This window comes from Syzygium oleosum, unplaced genomic scaffold, assembly GCF_021117445.2.
Source record: "Syzygium oleosum isolate NSW1041296 unplaced genomic scaffold, Sole_v2.1 Sole_v2.20, whole genome shotgun sequence".
NCBI lineage: Eukaryota > Viridiplantae > Streptophyta > Magnoliopsida > Myrtales > Myrtaceae > Syzygium > Syzygium oleosum.
In genome coordinates this window covers 6,198,293-6,213,398 of record NW_026607504.1, presented here as the reverse complement: position 1 = coordinate 6,213,398, position 15,106 = coordinate 6,198,293, and the positions used below count along the sequence as shown (strand labels likewise).

Below are 15,106 nucleotides of genomic sequence, written 5' to 3'. Positions count from 1 at the left end.
AGACCAATGTACATGTATTCTTTTCGAGATCAATACAATACAAAATTTCCTCCATTTTCTTTGTTTTTGTCAAGCCATGTCGGCATTTTTGTTAATCAAATTGAATGAGAGAGTCAATGGAAAAACTCGATTGAATCAATTTAATAAGTTCGAAGACTTGATTACACTCTTTTACAATCGTTTTAAGGTTTCCAACGCACGTATCCCTTCTGGCAAAGGCATTCCTCGACCAAACGGGCTAGGCCACCACGATCTGTCCTCTTTCCTAAGGATCGGTCTAGGTCTAGTCGGGCAAGGACCCGGCCCATGATTGGCCCCGACAGATATGTCCAAAAGATAAGCCCATTGGGCCTAGCAAAGATGGGCCCATCGAAGCAAAATCCCCAAACGGGTCGTCCTCGTCAGTAAATGGAACACGGAGCACATCAAGATCATTAAAACAAGGTCAAATCGGCTCTTAATCCGAGAAATCAATCTTCCTATGTACATCATTTCCAACTAATCCCATCCGCTAATCCAGATTAAACCTCGATTAACCCCTAAAGCTAATCAAACTATCTTCTTCTTCTTCCAGAGAGAGGAACGGCGGCGGCGGCGGCGGCGGAAGCCTGGCTACCGGTCGTGCTTCAGCTTCGCCACCATCTCCTCCACCAGCCTCAGGCTCGCCCCCTCCGCGTCGATCTCCTCCATCAGCTGCTCCACCAGCTCGTGCTTCTTCTTCTTCTGGTGCCTCGCCCTCCCGCCGTAGTCGGCGGCGCAGTCCCTGAGCAGCAGCAGCAGGTGCTGAGCCATCTCCTTGGCCCGCCACGTCCCGCCCACGCTCAGCTCCAGCAGCCCCGGCACGGCGCCTTCCCTCAGGATCGCCTCCCTGTGCTCCTCCCTGCAGCTCCTCACCATCGCCAGGAGGATCGCGACAGCGTGCTCCCTGCACTCCGGGGACCCTTCCTCGACCGCCTCCACCAGCGCCCTGATCGCACCGTCGCGGCAGGCGACCTCGCGGACCGCGTGGCCGGAGGACGCCACGGCGTTCTCGAGCACCGCCATCGCCTTCTCGGCGGCCTCCGGGGAGGACGACGAGCCGGGGGCGACGATCAGGTCGAGGAGGGACGGCACGCCGCCGGACGCGACGATGAGGGGGGCGATTCGGCGGGAGGTCGAGAGGTTGAGGAGCGTGGAGACTGCGTCGAGCTTCGTTTGCGGCGAGACGGCGATCTGAGGGGGATTCGCTGCGATTTCGCCGGAGATGATCGCGATTAGCGTTTCGATGGCGCCGGAAGATGCGATCGGCAGCTTGTTGGCGCCGCAAGAGGAGAGGATCAGCATCGCCGTCGCTGTCAATTCGACCAGCGACTGGCCGCGAAGGAGATTCAGCATTGCCGGTACGGCTCCGCATTTCACGATCAGCATTTTGTTCCTGCACAAGAGAGCATCGCAATGTCGGTCAGGATAGTGAATTGCTTCAAATAATTGACGTAGAATCATCCCTTTTGTGTGCTATACCAGCCGCAATTCCAAACAACTGATGAAATTTCCTATCTTGTTTTCGAGTCGATGCCGATCGGCGTGATAATTCAAGACGTGCAGAGGTGTTGGTGGGTGGTGGTGCATAAGTTTGGGAATCTAATGCTTTTAGTCTGATCCGAAGGGGCGAACAAAGGTGGTACCTTTCGCTGCCGAAGGCGAGGGCGAGCAGGGCGAAAAGAGAAGCTTCAGTGGCCCCGAAATCTTGCGAGTGAAGCATGGATACCAATGGCGGGATCACGCCGCGGTCGGCCAGCTTGTGCCTCTGTTTGCTGTTGAGTTTGCTCAGCTCGATAGCACCCTGCATCTGCGCTTCGCCGTCGCCACTCAAGAGGGCCTCAACAACAAAATCCTCCATTGCCCCCCCCTCTCTCTCTGTCTCTCTCTCTCTCTCTGTGGCTCCTCTATTCAGTCATGGACATGGAGCTTGCCTGTGAAGCAGCAGTTGCAGGGTATGTATATCAGTTGCTTGGAGATACAAAGGTTGTCTTTTGGGGGCATCCATTGTTTCAGATTGAAGCAAACTCACTCCCTCTCTCTCTCTCTCTCTCTGTTTGTGCTTTTTTTCTGATCGGCCTTCTTTTGGGTTACTGTGTCTGAAGTGGGAAGAGAATAACGATGCCCATGAGTGAATCTTTAGCTTCCCTTTTATATAAGCAAGACCCCCCCCCAACCAACCCCAACCCCCCCTTATCCCTCAGCTTTCTGGTAAATTTTAGTAATTTTTCATGTGGAGGAGAGGGGGTGCTTCGTTATTCTTTTTTCCACTGGGAGATTGTTGCCGTTTTGTGCCTTATTGGCTGCTGCTGCTGCTGCTGCTGCTGATGCATGTGCAGGATAAGCTGCTGGTCCGTTTATAACTCAGATCATGGGACCAACTCCAATTGGGACATATCTTTTTTGCCTCTGTCCGAGGTTTGCGAAAAATAATCCTGTAGTACTTAATTTCGCCACGGATGCGACAGCATGGGTAATCGCGAATTCGAGTAAAAGATACTTCATCGCGTTCTTTCCTTTTGTTTAGGCTAAGTTGCATTTATTTCTTGTAATCTTCTCGTTAAGAAGACGAAGTCGGTCCCATTGCTGAAAAATCTAGTCATGAATTGGCTACAAGTGGTCCTCGAGGGCAGAGATGGAACATGCCTCGTGCGTGAGCGCACGCTTTGTCGAATTTGCACTTTAGGTTGTTCTTATGAACATCGGCCGGGGCTAACGAAAAGAAGTTGTTCCTGTCATTCAGCTATAGCCACGGGAACTTCAGTCTGAATTTGTCATTATTCGCTTTTTTCTTTCACATCTTCTGAAGTGCAGATTGAAGGTGCGGGTTGATTCTTGATATTTCTTTCCTTCCGTTTCTGTACTTACTTGGGACACGCTTAGTTTTAAGGAATCTTTTGCTTAAAGGGATTTTTGTTGATATTGTCCAATTTCAATTTCCAATATGAACAGGGAATTTCCATAAACAAATCTGTCTTGTCTTACCTCTCTGCTTTCCTGAAAATTGAAAACGAGCTCCCTGAAACTGCTCCGTACAGGGGGTAAATCTCGTGACTTTGGCTTCGGAGATCGTGTCACGGTTTTAGTGAAAAATTGATATTCGAAACTGAGGAAAAGCACTTTTGGCCCGAAACCAGACCTATGCAAAAGAACGAAAGCGCGACGCTCCCCGCAGTCGATTTCGTCCAATCACACAAAAAGAAAATACGCCTCTGAATGGTGGTGGGCTACTGCCGCTACTGTCTGTTTGCGATTCGACCACATGGCCCTGATCCTCGGCTGCTCTGTTCCTTCGTAGCCGTGCGGGATCCGTCCTCGTCCGGCGTAGGCTTCATCATGTGACGGCACGGTGGGGGCCTTTTTGATCAAGGCACCTCAATAGGTCAAGTACCCGGTTTTTATTTCATTCGGCATGTGAAGGACGGAGATCGATCAAGGCACCTCAATAGGTCTTCCGGGTTCCCAGGTCATAGGGCACGGTTGCTGCGGGAGAACTTATTAAGAATACAATGAACAACTATGAAGAGTTTAGATTTTGAAAGCGCCACGAGAAAAGCCATTTGCTGATCAATATTTTAAAGATACGAAACGACACGATCGAAAGGAAGGACACTCCTTATATTAAACTTAGACTAATGGAATTGAACGACGAAACGGGACCAATTCGAAGAAATATCGATTTTCAATTTTCAATACCCGTTGTGCATACCGAGATTGATTTTTTTTTTTTTGGGTCGAGCCGAGATTGATTCACCTGGCATAAAGAATTACTTAAAAAAGTGGGGGGAAAAAGGCAGAGGGCGCGGTAGATAGGGAAGAGGAAAAAGGTATTATTGATTGTGGAAAATATCAAAGAAGCAGAGGGTAATGGGATCACCGGTGTAATTTAAGGAATCTTACCTACTTCGCTTTCGCCGTTATACGGCGGCTTCATGTTCAAGCAATTCTTCTCGCTTTCTGCTGCCGAGGGACTCGGACAATCCCTCTTAGGGTGAATTCCCCAAAAAAAACTCCAAACTTTAAATTCGTTCTAAATCTGCTCCAAACTTTACGTTCAATCTCAAATCAGTCCCGAATTTTATTTTATGTAAAAAGAAATCAGTAAATTTCAATTTATTTTAAAAAATGTACTCCCGTGATCCAGTCCCAACTTGACATAGCACTTTCATGTTATAACAAATCCACATCAGCAAAATAATGGGGCGATAGGTACAGATTGATGTATCATTTTCACTTCGATAACAAATCAAATCTAATAAAAAATTTTAAAATTCTCCGAAACAAAACCATTCTAGGATATGAAAGTTAGGGACGATAACAAATCCACCAAAAAAAATTAATTTAAAAAAAAAACCTAATTTTTAGGTTCAGTCCAAATTTGCTCAGAACTTTTCTTTATCTATAAAAAAGCCCAATTACTTTATTGATGTGGATTTATTATCGATGTGGAAGTGCCACGTCAAGTTGGGACTGGATCACCGGGGTATATTTTTGAAAATAAATTGAATTTTAGTGATTTTTTTTACATAAAACAAAATTCATGGCAGATTTGGGACTGGACTTAAAGTTTGGGGTTTTTTCTTACACAAAAAAAAGTTCGGGGCAGATTTGAGACTGGATCTAAAGTTAGGGGTTTTTTTAGGGAATTATGCCGTCTGTCTTTTCGCCTTTCGATTTTGCTTTCGATTTTGCTTTCCGTCATTTGTTGTTGGTATGTGACTTGTCTTGTAATTTTTCATCAGTATACCACATTGGAGGTAGTTGGACAAATTATAATGAAATCACTAGTGTTTCGTGCATGCACGGGGGGCTTTCGTGACGGCGTCTGTTGGATGTCGTCGATTCTGCGTGGCGCCCACTCACATCCGTTTTGGCTGAAATTCATCCGGTCCATCATTTGAATTTGATCAGTGCGGGCATGTGCCGAAGGAGGAAAGCTCTGCTGATTCATGCTTGTGTCCACAAATGGCTTTGGAGGTTCATCCGAGATATCAATGAGCAAGAGAAAGAAAAGGAGGACCTCAATTTAAAGAACTCGACATTGTAATTTGTTAACTCAAAACCATTGTATGTCACCATTTTAAGAGGAAAAACCCGAACCGGAAATCATATATCGGCCATATAGTTCGGCAAGACCGTCGTTTCGCCATTGAGTAGAGCGGCAAAGAAAAGTTCCTTCCGAACAAAACGCTAACCAGAAGCACATAATGTCTCGGTAGATTCCAGAAGATAAATTGGTACAACAGAGTGTATGAGATTAGTAACTCTAGATGCTGTGGGCTAAGTGTATGCTGACCATTTTAACAGCCAAAATTGACAGCATGGTGCACAAAAAGTACATATAGCATATCTAGTCATGCCCGTAATGCACAACTTTGAACAAAAGAATGAAGATGTTAGCACAATCGATGTCTGAAGCTCTCTGCTGCTTGGACTCCAAAAGTACTGTACATTCAGCGAGTAAAGATCCAGTCTCCATGAATTGGCACCTAAAGAGAAAAAAGTTGCATCGTGGGGGATTGTTGATATCTAAAACCAGCGAGAGCTGAAGGCCCACGGTAAGAGAATAATATGCGGTTGCAGATTAAATGCTTAAAAAGCACTCTCGGCGTTTCCGAGGCAATCAGTAGGAGGCAATCCATCACTAATCTTCCAGACTAAAACCAACATCCGAGACTGGCAAAAGATTGGACAAAGGAGTTTCGACTGGGAACAAAGTCCTCGAAAGAGTCATTCTTGGCTCTATAGACCAAAATCCTGTACATTGTGATGGCTCCACAATTTGCGAAAGGCTCGAAGGACGGATCATTGCAATCTGAAATCTGCAGAAATGCAAACTGAAAAGTTAGATGACAACGAAACATTTGATCTTAATCTGGAAGGATGGGGGGAAGATCAAAATCCTCTAAAATGAATGAATTGACAAACGCCGCCACCTACCTGAAGTCCAGGTGAAGGCATATCAGCAAACATCATCTTGTGACTGAAACCATTCTGAAGTGAACTGAGAATTGAATGCTTGGACAACTGTATCAGCAGAGAAACTGCGAAGGGTCTGCAATTTTAGTTGCCTTGCATCCAGACTAGGTAGAAGGCCTATCTGAAGTGAATGTTGTCGTATACACTGCAAAACTTGAGGCCTTCGGGCAATTATCTGGACTAGCAGCAAAAATAGCACCGAGCTGTCTATTAAAGCCGACCGCTTTTTACTTTCTTAGCAGAACTCTTCCGTGCCATTCAGTTGAACTTTCACATTGGGAACATAACCTTCCTCTGTCATTCTCACTTCCAAGTTCCTCAGCAGTTCAAAAATTTTCCAAGTATCCTGGTGGGATCTATCATCAACTACAAAGGTGTGCGTCTTATTCTTCACCTCAATGACACTTTGCCCAAATACCTTCTTCAACTTCTTCTCCTTAATCAGACATCTTACTTTAGACATATCATCCCACTTCCCGTACATAGCATATATGTTTGACAACAGAACATAGTATCCGGCATGTTCAGGATCCAGATGGAGAAGATGCCTTGCTGCAAGCTCCCCCATCTCGATATCATCATGAATCCTGCAAGCACCAAGCAAAGCTCCCCAAACATGAGAACCAGCCAGTGTTGGCATCATTCTAATAACTTCTATGGCCTTATCCAACTGTCCAATGCGACCAAGAAGATCGACAACTATACCATAATGCTCTGAATCAGGCTTCAGATGGTACTTGTGCACCATCTTGTTAAACATTTCTATTCCTTCTTCGATCAAACCCGAATGGCTGCAAGCGGATAACAAGGAGAGGAATGTCACGTTATTTGGCTGCACTGATGAACTTCTCGTCATCTGGTCGAACAGCCTCAAAGCTTCTTTTCCTCGCCCATGAATTCCATAACCAGCAATCATTGAACTCCAGATGACAACATCTTTCTCACACATGCCACTGAAAACTTTGATCGCGTTGTCCAAGCTACCACATTTTGAGTATAATTCTAAAAGTGTAGCTCCGACATACATGTTAGCGCTGAAGCCACTTCTAATTAAGTAACCATGAAGACAAATGGCTTGCTGAAGAATTCCCAAATCAGAGCAAGCTGCGAGGATTTTGACAATTGCAACAGCATCAGGAATGATTTCACTGGCTAGCATGTCGCGGAAAACATACATGGACTTGTATGCCATTCCATTTTCAGCACACCCAGTCAATAGAGTGACCCAAGCAACAACATCTTTGTTAGGAATTCTAAGGAAGAGATCAAATGCTTCATCAGGAGATGAGCACTTCATGTACATGTCAACGATAGCCGTTGAGACCGATACATTTAGCTCTATTTTTTTCTCTGAAGCAAGTGCATGGATTTTCTTACCCTCTTCCAAGTTGCATCCTGCAGCACAAGCTTGTAAGGCACCAACTACACTAACTTCATTTGGTTCGTAAGCCTTCTCAATCATTTCATTGAAAAGGTCTAATGCCTCATCGGTAACGCCTTTGCAAACATAACAAGCGATTACGGAGCTCCACGAGATAACATCTGTCCTTGGCATCTTCCTAAACAAATTTGTGGCCGAATGGATGGAACCTGTCTTTGCATATAAGTTCAAGACTGAGTTTAGAAGAGATAAGTTGGCATCAAAACCCATCCGATACATAAAACCGTGCACAGAACTTCCAAGCTTAAGATTCAACAACTGTGCACAAGCTGAAACAACGGTAATAAGACTTACTGGGTCGGCAACAAAACCCTCAGTCTTCGCCATTCGAGCAAAAAGCTGCAGAGCTTCCACAGGAGAACCGTTGTGCTCAAACCCAGTAATCAAGGAGGTGCACATTACTACATCTGGCCTCGGAAACTCTCTAAACACTTTCAAGGCACTACCCATTTGCCCACATTTCGAATACAAGTCGATCAAAGCAGACCCCACGAAGATGTCCATATCAACCTCACCACTCTTCTTCACATACCCATGAACCATTTTGCCATATTCTATCGCTCGTAACCCCGCGCACGCCTTTAAGGCGACTGGAACGGTGAAGTTGTCGGGCTTTCCTTCGCCGCTCTTTCCGTTCGATACCATTTGCTTGAAGAGACACAGCGTCTGCTCATACCGCCTCCCTCTACAGTAGCTCCCGAGGACAGAGTTCCAGAGATAGACACTCCTCTGAGGCAATTCATCGAACAGCTTCCGCGCATCTTCGATAGACGCGGACTTGGCGTAAGAAGTGGTGAGCTTGGCGGCGTAGCGACGGTCATGGGCAACTCCCGTTTTCAGCAAACGCGAGTGCAATGAAGCAAGATGCCTTCCGTTCTCGCACGATTCTATCAACTGAAGCAACAGCTCCCTCCTCGGCATAACCCAAGACACGAGACTTCCATGAAAATGAAGTCTGTCCCCAGCTTAGAGTCACGGTGTGAGCTCACGATCCCACATCGGCCAGGGAGATGAATACTTCGTAAGAAGTCACGTTCCTTGGTCAATCAAGATACTCGTAAGTGTTTACATAGATTACGGGGAAAGAACACTAGAAGCGTAAAAAATTGTGGATGGCACTCACTTTAGTGCCAAAAGTTTTCGTCGGCTCACTTAAGTGTCAAATAGGAGGAAAAATGATCACTTAGGGCGCGCATGAAATCATTTTTGTTTCTCTATTTTTCTATTTTTCTGTTCCCAGGAATAGAAATCCGTTTGATAACGCAATTTCATTTTTCTATATCTGGAACAAATTTATATTTCAGAAATAAGTTTGGAACATAAATCAGAAGTAAAAAAAATTTACTTTTCTATTTCTAGAACAAAAATAAAAAATAAAAACTCTTCTTATCACTCGCCATCGCTATTAGCCGGCCACCCCCTTGCCGCTCGCTATTGCCACCAGCTGCCTCTTGCCACCGCCAGCTGCGTCCTACCGTCGACCACCTCCCGCCGTCAACCGCCTACTGCCGGCGTCCTTCGTCAACCACCTCCTCCCACCGCCATCCTCCACCGTTCGCCGCCACCCAACGCCGGCCGCAACCCGCCCACTGCCACCTCCGACTGTCCTTTGCCGCCACTTGCCGGTCGGCTCCCGCTGCCGGCCTCCTCTTGCTGCCAACCACCATCCTCCGCCGCTCAATACCGGCCACCACCCGCCAACGGCCGCCCTCCGCCCCCTGCAGCTGCCACCGTTATCCGCCGCCGGCCGTCGTTATCCACTGTCGGCCACCGTACTCCATCGCTGGCCGCCGTGCTGCACCACCCGACGCCAATTAGTCATGGCCACGGGCGATTTCTGCCCGGTCAAACCCGGCCGCGGTTCCGAACCAGCCCCGAGGCCTACGGGCTGGTTCCGCCTCCATCAATTTTTTAACCGGCTCGAATCGCGGTTCGGCCCGGTTCCAAAAAAAAAATTTAAAATTTTAAATAAATTAATTAAAAAAAAAAAAAGCAGGGGGCTCACGTGCGCAGCCTGCTTCGCGCCGTTGCCGTGAGCGCCTTTGCAGCGACCTTGGCAATGGGGCAAAAATAAAAAATAAAAAAAAAGATAACCGGAAGTCCCTCCCTCCCTCTCTCTCTCTCTCTCCAAACCACAACGAAGTATCAAAACTCATGAGCACGCGAGCGTGAGAGAATCGAAATCGGGCCATCATCGGAGAATCCACGGCGGCTCGGCGGCGATGTGACGATCCGGCGAGCGGGAAAGAGAGCGAGAGGGAGGAGCAAGAAGAAGAAGAAGAAGATCCGACGCGCCGTCCCGCGCCGGATTCGATGCACCCGTACAATCGGCTCCGAGCAAGCGGACACTCTAGGTCCAGATCGCTGAACCGGAACCGGCAACCGAAACCGGGTTCCGGTTCATACATGGCCACGAACCGTGAACGGCCGGTTCCGGTTCATACATGGCCACGAACCGAAACCGCCGGTTCCGAACCGTGGCCATGACTAGCGCCAATCGCCATCCACGCCGCCGGTGACCGCCTCCCACCGCTATCCACTGCCTCTTCCTCCCCTCCCGCCCGGAAGGGAAAAATTTTATGTTGTTATCAAATTTCTATTTCGCAATTTTTGTGCGTTATCAAACACGCATTTTGCTCGAAACTCGTCTACGAAATATAAATAGATTTTTCTATTTTTGGTCAGAAAATTGATTTCTGGAACAGAAATGTTACCATGCGCACCCTTAAGTGTCAATGGGGAGAAATTCCGGCCAAATTAATACATGACTTTTATAATTAAAATTTTAATCTGAGTTGGATTGTTTAAAAAAAAAATCAGTCTACGTGGCATTTCCATGTGTATATTTCGATTTTTTAATTTTTTTTCTTTTTCTTTTTTTTTTCTTTTCTTTCTTCTTCTTATACCATTGGTCGGCGAAGGAAAAAAATCATAAAAAAATATTTAAAAAATCATATAAAATATTAAAATATTAAAAAAAATTGTCCCCGTCAATGCCGACATGCCACATAGGACTGAGAAATTAATAAAATATAGCCACTTCAGATTTCCGGCAACTCAAATCGGAGTTGGTACTTAAGTGATCGTTTTTTTTTAAAAGTGGCACTTACGTGATCCGAAAAAAGCTTTTGGCACTAAAGTGAGCGTCGTACACAAGTTTTGGCACGTCTAGTGTTCTTCCCCCATAGATTATATACGTCAATAGATGCTTTAGATATTAAAACCCAGCTCACTAATAACCAATTAAACATCACAAAAATTCATCATGATATTGTTTAAATTACTAATCACGGCAATCGAGTGCATAGCATTGCAATTTTTTTGCGTGTCGGGAAATGCGTCGTTATGAATTACTAACGACGCTTGCAAAATTTAGAAGAAGTTGGTAACTTGCCTATTGAATGAGATATTGATAAATGACTTATAGAGACGGTATTTTGCTAATCATGCTTGTAAACTTTCGAAGAAATGAGACTGGTTTATTGGGATAATTAGTGAATCAATTATAAAACTGTTAGTTTATGAACCACACTTGTAAGATATTAAAAATTTTGGATATTGGGTAAATTTGTTACGAGGTATTTTGTTAATTACACTTCTAAAATCTGAACTAAGCCGGTAATTTATTAATTCATTAAAGTATTGGTAAATTGTATGTAGAATTGGTAGTTTACTACTCAAACTCGTGAAATTTCAAAAAAGTTGATTTTGTGTTGATAGATTTTTTATAGTGACTAAAAATTTAGGGGGAAGAATACTAGAAGTGCCAAAATTTGTATACGGCGTTCACCTTAATGCCAAAAGTTTTTTTCGGATTACTTAAGTGCCACTTTTAAAAAAAAAAACGATCACTTAAGTGCCAACTCCGATTTGAATCTCCGAAAATCTAACGTGGCCATATTTTATTAATTTCTCAATCATACGTGGCACGTTGGTGTTGACAGGGACAATATGTAATAATATTTTAATATTTTTTCCTATTTTTAATATTTTTTTCCTTCTTTTCTTTTTTTCATTTCTTTCTTCTTCTTCTTCTCCCTTTGGCCGGTGACCGGATACCGCCCATAACCGGCCGGCCTGGCCTTGCTCCGACGAGGCCGCCATCGCCCGCCACAAGCGAGGCCCGGCCGACCCTCGCCTGGGCGAGGGTACCTAGGTGAGGGTCGGCCTCACCTCACCTGGGCAAGGCGAGCCCCGAGCGACGCCCGGTGAAGGTGCCATGGCCTGGGCGAGGACCGGCCTCGCCGGGGCTCGCCTGCCCTCGCCCAGGCGAAGGTTGTGGTGAGCGACGGTGGCCTTGTCCGGGAGAGGCCAGGCGACCAGCCATGGCCCATGGCCGGTGTCCGGTCACTGGCCAAAGAGAGAAGAAGAAGAAGAAAGAAAACAAAAAAAGAAAAAAAGGAAAAAAAAAAAAAAAAAATCAGAAGAAATATTTAAAAAATCAAGATATACACATGAAAATGCCACGTAGACTGATTTTTTTTTAATAAATCAAACTCATATTAAAATTTTAATTATAAAAGCCATGTATTAATTTGGCCAGAATTTCTCGCCGTTGGCACTTAAGTGATCGTTTTTCCTCCGATTTGACACTTAAGTGAGCTGGCAAAAATTTTTTGCACTAAAGTGATCGCCGTACACAAATTTTGGCACTTCTACTATTCTTCCCCCAAAAATTTAGAAGAAGTTAGTATATTACCACTTAATCAAGATGTCGGTGAATTTCTCAGTATTTTATTAACAACATTTGTAAAAATTTCAAACGGGTTGGTAATTTACTAACCTACTAGAACGTTGATAGATTTCTTGTAGGGTTGGTATTTTATTTTTTTGTCAGAGTAGGGTTGGTAGCTTGCTAATTAACCTTTTTAACAATTCAAAGAGGTTGATAACTTACTATCCAGTGGCGGTAATTCACTTTCAATATTGGTAAAATTTTGTAGAAGTTGGTAATTAGTGCTTCATTCGAAAGTTGGTAAATTCCCAACAGTGTTTAGAAAATTTATTGAGGGATTACCGAACATTCGTGTTATCGGCCGTACTCTTTTCACCAAATTCCGACGGTATTAGACATTCACCAATGACTGGACCATAGAATCAGTCCCACATAAAGTTGGACAGAACAAAGTTTGAACAGTCAGGGAAAATCAACCTGCACTTGATGTATAAGCATACATTGATTGTTATATAAATTCAGCAATAATCATAGTCTTGCCTCTTTGCGAGATTAGAGTATGAACAAAACAAGTTAACGGGATGCCTTTTGGGGAGTAAACGGAAGAGGTTGTGGCATCGATTTTACAAGTTTGTGAAGAGGGCTGGATAAGTGGAATGACGGGGATCGGCTCGATCGACAAAAAAGAAGGGTACCCCTAAAACCCGGCAAAGTAAGTACCACATTCGTTCCCCAAAAAAGTCAAAGAAAGAGCGGTAGATATACACCGATGAGGGAGAAAGTGCCCCTTCGGATAAAAACTCTTCCACGTAGTGTAGTGGAGTGGGAGAGATTTATGACTATATAGACTATAACGAGGATGACGACAAATTCACTCCCGATATGTCAAGTAGGAAAGTAGCTTTGATTGATTCAAATCCAATTCACGAAACCAAAAAAAAAGGGTTAGTGTAATGAAACTTGGTCGCTGATAGTCTTCCCTAGACTGTGTGGTGGTTACGCAATCTTCTTCTTCGATTAGTATAAGAGTTCCCGATGCAACTACTCAAATGAGGAATTAAGTGCTATCGCTACCAAATGAGTCTTACCATGGAGGCTTGGACGAGAGTTATCCCATAATCGTTACGAGAGCATTGGAGGTTACACTAAGATCACTTCCAAGTCTAGCTCTATCGCCCATTGGGCAAATAAACTGCATTAGTGGTATAGAAATGGTATTAGCGGGAGGAGTAAATTTACCGTAGATCTATTTAGATTCGGCCCTTCCTTCTTACCCTTTTAATTCACTCCCTTAGGCCTTGAAAATACTATTCTGTCTCGCTCTATCGTTACTGTTTCGTGCTTTAAAGCACCACTTGTCACGCCGATTTTGTAAGATTACCTGGATCTTGAGTATTTACTCGTAAGAACTGAATTCTTTTGCAATGGGAAGTTGCAATTGTGAAAAATTGGAATCCGGTCAATTTATTCTTTTGCCAATTCGAATGGTGCGTGATAGCTTTCTAATACGATGCGACTCAAGTGCAAAATACAATGATCCCGTGCCCTAATTGAACTTATTAATGAGAGTCTTTTTTCTCCATAGCAGCGCATAAAATAACTCATAGAAAAATACGAAAAATCGAACACACACGACTCGTTCGGAAATTATGTTATACACATAACAACCACGTCTATTAAGATTTACGTGCGGATTATTTTTCCCGATTATATATTGTTAATTTTCCCCGGCACGTTCTTAGAAGATGTCTCGACCAATTACTTAATTAGCCATTTATACTTATACCATAATTTATTCTATATTACTATTAAAGATAAAAATACATAAATTAATTAATTATTTTTTTCTCGCCTTATTGGATATAAAATCATGTCGGTGAGGCACGGCGGTGCAAGGAGGGAGAGGGGCCCACGACGGCCGGGCTTCGGTGGGCCCAGTCCGCCGTAAGCCGTGGACTTTCTTGGCGCCTCTTGTACTTTCGACATCACCTCGCCAAATTTTTTTTTATTAATTAATTAAAATAAATTTTTGGGGGGAAAAATACAAAAAACGAAATTAGCAAGTCAAATTTGCTTCGATCGCGATTTTGGTGGACTTTGCGAGGCCAGTCGGTGGATTTTGACCTCGTGGGCTTTGACTCTGGTACCTGAGTCTCTCTCTTTTTCTATATTATTTTTTAATTTTTTTTGACTCTTGAGCGATGTGAATTGGGTAATCAAATGGCAACGAGTCAATGCATTCCACATGATAATCAAACGGCAGCGAGTCTATTTGCACATTTCTCGATTGTCGTTTTATGTTGGTACTAAATTCACGTCGCAAGCAGTAATCCATACGCTGCAATTGAAGGTGATCGATCAATCGGCCCCAACTCGGGCTCAGGAGGTTGGAAACGCAAATAGACTGGCTCGGACAATATGCTTACGCGAGAAAAACGGGGCGCGTCCACTTGGGATCCTGACCCGACGGGACTCGATCATTTATCGGTAAATTCTATATTCCTCGACAGATTGGAGTAATCGTACAGAGCCGTCCCGGCTCGGGGTCACCCCGATAGTATCCTCTAGATGTGAATTGCACATGACTTGCAAAATACGATAGTATATTGGGTCCGTGTCCCCGAAAAAAAGGGAGTTGGAAGGGACCATTTCGAGAGACAAGAATTTTGGACACAAACATGCAAGAAGTTAGAACCGCAATGAATGCTTTAGATCAGAACCTTATCAAGAGCCACGTGAGTATTGGCTTAGATTTCGCCAATTTCATTAAATTCGAATTTGCATGAATAACCGGCTTAATCTATAAGCTAAGGTGCTTTATTATGACATTAGTTCCGAGAAAGTAACTCGAAAAATCGGATTCATCGAGCAAAATAAAACGGCAACCCTTATTTGAATTACAGTGGTGCGTCGTTTGGAACACTTTAGATAGTGTTAAATCCCATCCCCTATTTTTATCCATGTCGTTTGTTTTAGAGTTAAACTTGTCAAAA

The 15,106-nt window shown here is 44.2% G+C and overlaps 3 protein-coding genes across 5 annotated transcripts in view; all 3 read right to left on the bottom strand.

The window, feature by feature from the left end:
* LOC115670479 (F-box/LRR-repeat protein 4) overlaps positions 1 to 566 on the bottom strand; it is a 69,033-nt gene extending 68,467 nt beyond the window's left edge. Inside the window, exon 1 of the mRNA XM_056320680.1 lies at positions 556 to 566. The gene's annotated coding sequence lies outside the window, so the exon portion shown is untranslated. The remainder of the gene's footprint in view (positions 1 to 555) is intronic.
* Positions 370 to 2,176, bottom strand: LOC115670128 (U-box domain-containing protein 17). Its single transcript, XM_030591322.2, has 2 exons — positions 1,665 to 2,176; positions 370 to 1,414 (listed from the first exon to the last, which is right to left on the bottom strand). Exons 1-2 carry the CDS (start codon positions 1,877 to 1,879, stop codon positions 613 to 615), a joined length of 1,017 nt encoding a protein of 338 aa, XP_030447182.2. The 5' UTR covers positions 1,880 to 2,176; the 3' UTR covers positions 370 to 612.
* Positions 2,177 to 5,209: 3,033 nt separating this feature from the next.
* On the bottom strand, positions 5,210 to 8,476 carry LOC115670150 (putative pentatricopeptide repeat-containing protein At3g01580). Of its 3 annotated transcripts, none has more exons than XM_056320246.1 (3): positions 7,375 to 8,476; positions 5,959 to 7,101; positions 5,210 to 5,840 (listed from the first exon to the last, which is right to left on the bottom strand). In XM_056320246.1, the coding sequence occupies exons 1-2, from the start codon at positions 8,357 to 8,359 to the stop codon at positions 6,233 to 6,235; spliced, it is 1,854 nt and encodes a 617-aa protein (XP_056176221.1). In that variant the 5' UTR covers positions 8,360 to 8,476; the 3' UTR covers positions 5,210 to 5,840; positions 5,959 to 6,232. The 3 variants fall into 3 exon arrangements, with proteins under 3 accessions (XP_056176221.1, XP_056176220.1, XP_056176219.1); XM_056320245.1 differs by having other exon boundaries at positions 5,959 to 7,591; positions 7,733 to 8,476; XM_056320244.1 differs by having other exon boundaries at positions 5,959 to 8,476.
* Between the last annotated feature and the right edge of the window lie 6,630 nt (positions 8,477 to 15,106).

Coding starts and splice junctions, on each gene's coding strand:
- LOC115670128 (XM_030591322.2), bottom strand. CDS start 1,879: ATGGAGGATTTTGTTGTTGAGGCCCTCTTGAGTGGCGACGGCGAAGCG. Junction 1,415..1,664: donor CTCGCCTTCGGCAGCGAAAG/GTACCACCTTTG, acceptor TCTCTTGTGCAG/GAACAAAATGCTGATCGTGA.
- LOC115670150 (XM_056320244.1), bottom strand. CDS start 8,359: ATGCCGAGGAGGGAGCTGTTGCTTCAGTTGATAGAATCGTGCGAGAAC.